The sequence below is a fragment of the Caretta caretta genome, chromosome 7 (genome assembly GCF_965140235.1).
Source record: "Caretta caretta isolate rCarCar2 chromosome 7, rCarCar1.hap1, whole genome shotgun sequence".
Classification (NCBI taxonomy): domain Eukaryota; kingdom Metazoa; phylum Chordata; order Testudines; family Cheloniidae; genus Caretta; species Caretta caretta.
This window is the reverse complement of record NC_134212.1, coordinates 121,313,726-121,321,841: the sequence shown is the minus strand read 5'-3', so window position 1 is coordinate 121,321,841 and position 8,116 is coordinate 121,313,726. Positions and strand designations below refer to the sequence as shown.

Below are 8,116 nucleotides of genomic sequence, written 5' to 3'. Positions count from 1 at the left end.
TTGTACAATGCTCTACCATTGCAAAGCATTATTATTTTGTACGGTTGCACTGTTTAGGCTCTCACCTCTGCCTTTTGTCCTCCACGAAAGCTTATTCCGTCAGAAATACAAGACTGGAATTCTGCAATAGTGTAATATTCCACTTCCACTGATGGAGGCTCAGGTGGTTTAGGCAACTGGAAGCCCTGTGGCAACAAAGGAAAGTCTTGTTTAGAGAGCAGCTAGCAAGAAGAGGCTGGATGTGTCAGCATGGACAGTGACTTGCCATTTTTCAGTGCGGCTGAACAAGTGGCATTCCTTACTCCTAATTTACCTCCTAGCGATAAGCACCAGGCTTTCTATAACAAAAGGTTTGCAGTGTTGTTGTAGCCGTGTTGGTCCCAGGATATTAAAGTGACAAGGCGGGTGAGATAATCTCTTATTGGACTGACTTCTGTTTGAGAGAGAGAGACAAGCTTCCGACCTTACACACAGAGCTTTTCTTGAGCTCTTTCTTCCGAAGAAGAGCTCTCTGTAAGCTCAGAAGCTTCTTTCTCACCAACAGAAGTTGGTCCAATAAGAGATATCACCTCACCCACCTATGGCTTCAGAGGACATACATATGGAAAATTTTGTGCAACAACAGGCCCAAGATGGAACCTGTTTCCCAGATATCAAGAATTAAGTGATCCAGATTAACAAGAGCTGCACGTAAAAATCTAAAAGCTGATAATTGCTCTTTATTAATTGGAATTAAAAAGGAAAAAACAAACATACATATCTGTGTCTTTCACCATAAAACCTGAGCACCTCCCACAAGTATCCCTTGACTGAACCGGATCACAATTTATGGATTTACTCAGCTAAAATGCCAATGGCAGTTGGATGGATGTCAGGACGGGGGCCCTAGCTCCCTATTTCTTTATGTAACGGAGAACAAGCAATTTTGTTCAAACCCCAATGTCATCATTAACCAACCCTAAAACCATAGACAATCTTACTAGGTTCCTCTCATATTTTAGATTTAAAAAGAGAAACTAGGAAAGATTCCGTTCCTCTAAGCATCTATATATCTGCACCGTCCATGATTAGCGTAACACTCTATTGAATGACATGACTCATTATTAAATAAGCAAAAAAGAGTCCTGATGGAAAAAACCAGAAGGGATCCTTGGTTCTTTAAGGACAAAATCTGCTCCTTGCATTAAAAATGTGACTTACACACACAGGTCTGAATTGTGACAGATAGTTAAGATGACAACTGAGATAGTTGCAGCAAGATTCTGAGCCAGGAAACTGAAGAAAGGAAGCAAAATACTGTACCTTAACCTACTACTCCATTGATTTCTAAACCACCCTCATAGTAAGAAACATGCATCATTTTAACATAACTGCCGGAGGCATTTTGGCCGACGTATTAACCTTGCCTAGCAATGTTTCAATTCTGCATTTCAGCACTGTACACGTTAAAATATAGCATAGGATGCAGTATAACAACATGCCTTCAGATTTTAGAATGGTCTGAATTTAAACTGAGCTAATTGGAAACAGCAAACATACTTGATGCTTCACATGTGTTTTGTTAACATGGAGTTAATTACAGCATTCCTGCCAAAATAAAAACTAATTGAAATAATTAGTGCAAAGGAAACAAAAGTCAGGAGGAAAACAGCGTAAATATTAACCATACTGAGCTCTCAGTTAATAAAATGTTCAGAAGAGAAGTTTGAGATCAACACGCAGGATAAAAGAATTGGAAGAGCTGAATGCTGCACATTACAGAGTGAATCCAAATTCACACTGCTCCTGCTCCGAGCAGGAGAGACTCCACTACAAACAAAAGTATTTGATTGATGTAACTTCTGTCTAATGGGGTTACTAGGTCTTCCTCATATTTAGGAGACAGTTCTGCTTTTCATACGTCTGCCCTGAGTTCTGCAAGTCCAGACAGCAGGACAACTAATTTTAATAATTCCCATTTCCCTAGCACCTGTCCTCCCACAAGATACCAAACAGACTTAAAGATTAAACAGATGCCGCAGCATTAAAATGTAGCCACCTTGGAGTGGGCAGCAGTTTCTAGCTGCTATAGGCATGCTGCGCACCACTGCAGGAAAGGTGGAAGGGACAATTTTGGCTAAAATGTAATTGGGAAAGCCTTTACTCTTTTGAAAGAGCTGTGGGCGCTTTAGCGTCCAGGTTCAGCAGACAGGACATTAAGGTTTTACTCCTCCCCAGAACTCAATTTATCTACTTTGGAATTATAAAAGGGCAGAGTCAAGACTATGGGTTGCGGGAAGACTAAGCATTTCAGTAACGCTCAGGCCACCAGCCCCTCTGTGGCGGGGAAAAGCTCAGAGAATCAAGGGTTTATTATCGGTCCTCGTCGTCATGAGGGACGTTACACTGATATGACATAGCAACTAAAGATGGTCCAAAACTTTGCATCCAAACCCCTTTTACATTTAGGCCAATTAGATTCAAAATGTTCCAATCTGAGATTGCTTTCTACAATTTTTTGTTCATGATAGGATGAAAAACAAAAAGGGGCCTATATTCTAGTTTTGGTGTGTCCAAAATCTCATGAGATTTCATTCTGAGTTGGTAGAAATCTCATAAGAACAGGTCTCAAATTTGCACATTTTTCAAAAGAACAGTTCTTGAGACTCGGGTGCTTTGAATCCTAGCTGGGTGCTCTTATTAGGGTCTGAACACAGGGTCCTTCATGCAAGCTCATCTCGGCGTAAAGATGAACAAAAAAAGAGGAACATAACAATTCAGTTCTTTTGTTCCATTGGGAAATGCCAGTCCTGGTAGCTTGCTAAAAGCCCACTTCACTGGTGTAAGAGGACAAGCCATTCTCTAGTAAGGTACCTATCTAAATCACAGCCATTGGGGAAAAATAAATAAAATCTATAAATACTATTTATGCTCTTGTATTTGGAGCCATTCAGTGTTGGTACTTATGCCCTTTTTTAAAGGGAAGGATTCAAACAGGGCAAGTTTACACAATGCACTCAATATTCTGTGCATGGTTCTGAAATATGCCACAATCCCAGGAAGATGTAGTTGGCTAGTGAAAATGTGATGGCTGTTACTTAAAAAACTTTGTTCCCAATTGAACTACATGGCCCCACCACTGTAGTATGTGAGCACAGTTACAATTACCATTCTATAGCTCAAGTATCATCCCTTCAAAGGTTGATCCTATTATACTTATTAATGTTTAATAATTAATGGTCCAATTGGTCCCAGTAGGAGTTATGGGAACAAAGCACCACACAAAGTTGGGCGTTCAACTTTGTATATAAAACACTAAAAGGGCAGTTTTATTCCAAATGAAGAACATTTTTCCATGGTAACTTTTCCCATGGAAAAATGTTCCCATACAAAGCCCAATATGACTGAATTTATATTAAAAAGTTGTTCCTGGGTGCAAAATTGCCCCAAAACAAAAACAGAGATCATGACATTTTTCATAAACAAGGCTTCTCCCACCCCATCCAGTTTCACACCTCCCTAATTGGAGTTATTTTAAGTGATAGCTGCTCTTTAATATTTAAAAATAAAGACAGAAAAAAAATCACACAACCAAGAATAGCGCTTATATGTGAAGCAAGATTTTTTCAAAACATGCACTGACTCAGAAAAATGTCCTCAATGAATGTTGAGCAAATTCCAGAATGTGTATTTTATTCTCTACTATATGCCGTGTGTTTAAAAAAAACCAATCTCTTCAGAAGCCCTGTGTGGGGGGAGAGGGGGTTCCTCTAAAGCGGTGTGTCTAGATGACCGTCGCAATATTTAAGAATAAAAAAAAAAAAAACACAAACCAGACTGGATTCTCTCCGAGGTGGAGGCCTAGTTCTTAGATTTGGAGAGCCTATGGGGGAAAAAAAGTTTTAAAAGTTAATTTTATTTAGCTGTGTAAGTTGTGCTAAGCAAAAGCTTTCTGAAGCTGCCAACTGTCCTAGATAGCTAAATTAGTAATTGCTGTTAGAACGTTCCATTATTTGCAGTGATCAAAGTATTTCTAAGAGTGAGTATAGAAAAGTATAAGGGACCACTGGAGATTACTGAGGTAACCTTAGCGAGTTTTCAAAGGCCACCACTGTACAATCTTTAAATAACATTGGGCTGTATTCTCTGCTGAAATAACTCCATGGACTTCACTGGACTTGGGCCAGCAGAGAAATTGTCCTTGTATCTAGCTTTTCCATAGTAAAAAGAATCCGTTAGAACAGTAACATTAACACTGCAGTTTTAGTCACAACGTATCAAAGCTCTTTGCAACGGTTGGGCAGTATCATTAGCCCCATCTCACAGAAGCAGCAGCCAAGGCACAACTGTTACAGTGACCTGCCCCAAGAGAACAGTAAGCAAATGAAGGAGTGGGGAACAGAAGCCAGGTGTCCCAACTTCTAGTCATCTGCTCTGGTCACCAGAGTGCGGTTTTAATAGTTATTATTTGGGGTCTCACTTTAGAACCTACTCTGAGGAAACCAGTGGACTTGTCCTAGAAAACAATTTTGAAGTTCACACAAGTTACTGTACCAAGCATAGTCCAGAGGTCGGGGAGATGAAACTGTACTGACGCTGGAGAATGAACACTTCTTGGAACCACCACAAAACTACAAACACGAGTCCTGATCCTACAACGGAATCCCTGTGAGCGGATTCCTTTCGCTCGCACACAACCTTGCTGACGTACTCCTCACACTGCACATTAATCCTCGTACCGTTCTGTACTTGCAGCTTTATCACTAGCCCAGTGATACTTGTGCGTTCTGTGGACCATGCATTATCTTATGCTCTTTTATCTCCTTCTATCACTAGGAAGGCAAATAAATTATTCCCTTATAGGACCAACATGAGCGAGCTTCCTGGCTGACAAAGTAACAGATGCTTGTAGACACAGTGCAGTAAAGAGGGCAGCCCTTGCTTCAGGGAACATGCTCTATACTGAACTTATTCTCTACAGACTCAGGGCAAGGCTACTCCAGTGTGGCCCCTTCAGCAAGTAACACGCCACAGGCCCCCACACAAAGATAAATCAGGAATTCTTATGAAAATGATGGCAGTCCAGCTATACATTCTGGTCTTACTTATTTGAGCTCTTTGTGGTGCGATCCTCGCTACAGCAGGGGATCCCTGAGCCAGTTTCGAAGCCTGCTTGTCTGAGGTCATCATGGCATTGCCATTAGAGTCATTGCACAGGATCGGCAAGCTAATTTCTTTCTTTGTTATGTGGGATTCCACCATTTCGTTTTCTGCTTGGGTTTCCTTGTCGCTGGATGGTTTCTTGTTCAGCAGGTTACTGATCTCCATGATGTTGCCTATAATTTCCACTGGCCCAGTTAAGTTCTTTTTCCTAGACGGAAGATCATCTTTAGCCTTCTTCAGGTATGATGCTGGGGCCCAGCCTTCTTTACCTAGATGCCTGCGTATATTAAAAGAAAATATTGTTACCACACAGACCAGCCTTTGTAGTCCTTCCAGATACAACGACTAAGACAAAAAATGACTTAGACGATATCTTAGAACCAGATGTTGGATTTTGTGTTATGCTTTTGGTGTCTCAGCTCATCCACTTTCTGTAATTAGTCACCTCACAGTCTACTCAGCTAGCAAGGAACAGTGAACTATTTTAACAGAAGAGTTACCCGTTGCTTCAAGGAGAAGTGGTCTCTCCAGATCAGAGAGACGCTTACTCCCGAGGCATAAGGGAAAATTCAGTAGTAGGTTGGCTGCAGGCAGCTTTTACACGGAATGGGATAAAAAGAGACTGTTTTGAGCATGGAAGTGCTGAATAGCCACCACGTTAACGAACAGATCGTATACACAGAATTCTCTTTTCTTCCAAATTGCATCTCTCATGCCCATAATGCAAAGGACAAGTTATCACAATTAAAGGTGACATTCACCCCAAAGCAGAGGCCCTTCATCAACCTTGTGCATTCCCTCTGTATTGGGGTATGTTTCACTCCCATTTTCTTTATACCCCTGATCCTCTGTGAAGCATTTTACAGAATGCCTCCTATCTCCAGTAGGTGTGAACTGTGCCCGCCTTCATGCCATTGTAAAGATGGAGCAACTACTTGATTAGAAAAAAATTCAGGCTCAAAACTGGAGTAAAATTTTTTTTTTAAATAATAAGTCTGAGACTATTTGAAGGATGATTTGGAAAAAAAAAATTGAATGTCGACCAAATACAAAATATGCTCACACCTTTCCAGGCTGAAGTTTGTCATTCTTCCACAGCTGGCTTTTTGGGAAAGTGTTTTTTCTAACTCCTGTTATTACTGACACTTCATCAGCGATTTCAGATTACAATCAGGCTCCAGGGAGGAATACGTGGATAACTTTGATTTCCCTAATGAAACCCCAGCTTGCTCCAGAGTAACTCAGTGAAACCCCTCTCTCTTTAATCTCCCAAGGTACCTGGATCAGATGCTTGAACTGTAAGTGGGGATGCGGGCACCATTAAATTCCTGGTGCTCAGGAAACAAAAGGTTAAAATGGCAGGGCTCTGAGACTTCTATAACAAAAACCGAGACTCACTAGAAAGCAAAAAGAAGCGATTGGTAAAATACAAGGATAGTCAAGTAATTCTCCTTCACATGAGTGAGCTTTGACAGGAAGAGTCAGATTAGCGGTGAGGTTTCTTTTAGGCTATTGGACTTATTCTGTTCTGATTCACTGAGTCAAAATACTGATTGATGTCATTAGGAGTCCTGAGCAGGGATCAAGTGGAGAATATGTCTTTAAATAAGGATGGTATCTAAAACTCTTTACTTGGAACACCTATTACAAAAGCCAGTATTTATAAGGTTTAACCCAAGTCTTAGCAGCCTATCCCTAACTGCTGTAGAGGAAGGAAAGGAGGAGGAATCTCCCATGTTTAAATCCACCAGCCAGTTTAATGTAGGGGTTCAAAAGACCTGGTTTTGCAAGGGATTGCACCCTCAAAAGAGCAAAGGAAAACAAAGGACTGGTCTCCATACCAGTGGCCCTGAGGCTTTGCAAGTGACTCAATTACTGCTATTCACTGCAGTATTTCTAGACAGAGTGGCAATGATTACATCCACCTTGTGACGGATACACAATCCTGCTTCTGTATCGTCTCTATACAGAAGTAAATATCTAGGGCTATGCAAGCGAGTCCCCCCTTTCTAACATTTCAGCATGCAGCAATTATGGTCCTTCACTCGGGCCACAGTCAACTACAGCACACAAATTTGGAAACTATCATTGATTTTTGGCACACTGTGCTCCCTGAAGCAACCAGTATTAGAAAACCATACCAGGGATTCTTAGAAGTCTGCAGACTCAACCCAGAGGTAATGGAAATCTTTTTATATGTGAACTGAATACAGCAGGGGTTTGAATGCACCAGGCTCTGTAGCAGCACTCTCAAAGAGAGCAGGAATTCAAGATTTGCCATGTGCCAAATTTTGGTGAGTTTTCTCCCTCCCTGCTTTCTCCCCATCACCATCCATAGGCCCTGAATAAGAGTAATCCCACTTCATGCCAAGGAGGGCTAGAGGCAATTCTTTCTGGAGCATGTCTCAACTGGTCTCAGCATGAAAGGAGGGTCTTACAAATACTGTCCAGGCACCGGCTAAGGTCTCTTGTAAACAGCAAGATGTGGTTATGAACAACCCTCTCCCCCTGCTCTCTAGCGCATGGATTCTCAACCTCCCCCCCCCCAACATGCTATAAAAACTCCACAGCCCATTTGTGCCATAATAATTGGTTTTCTGCATATAAAAGCCGGGGCCGGTGTTAGGGGGTAGCAAGCTTGGCAATTGCCTGGGGCCCCATGCCACAGGGGCCCCCACAAAGCTACTTTACTCAGGTTTTGGCTTCAGCCCCAAGTGTTGGGGCTCAGGGCCTGGGGCTTCAGCTTTCTGCCCTGGACCCTAGCGAGTTTAACACTGACCCTGCTTGGCGGACCCCCTGAAACCTGCTCATGGCCCCGCACAGGGCCCCAGAGCCCTAGCTGAGAACCACTGCTCTAGCACACTCCTGGTTTGAAATAGCCCTGAACTGGAACCCCAAGACCAAAATTGACAGGCACTGGAAAAATCCATATCTAGAGCCAAACTTTCTGGCTTAAGCCTGTCTTCATAATGAA

At 42.0% G+C, this 8,116-nt stretch overlaps 1 protein-coding gene across 6 annotated transcripts in view; it reads right to left on the bottom strand.

The window, feature by feature from the left end:
* SH3PXD2A (SH3 and PX domains 2A) overlaps positions 1 to 8,116 on the bottom strand; it is a 388,224-nt gene that overhangs the window by 14,690 nt on the left and 365,418 nt on the right. For all 6 annotated transcript variants that reach the window (XM_048856158.2, XM_048856161.2, XM_048856160.2 and 3 more), the window contains 3 exons: positions 5,085 to 5,419; positions 3,813 to 3,862; positions 66 to 185 (listed from right to left, as the gene is read on the bottom strand). In XM_048856158.2, the coding sequence (XP_048712115.2) occupies positions 66 to 185; positions 3,813 to 3,862; positions 5,085 to 5,419 (505 nt within the window). The remainder of the gene's footprint in view (positions 1 to 65; positions 186 to 3,812; positions 3,863 to 5,084; positions 5,420 to 8,116) is intronic.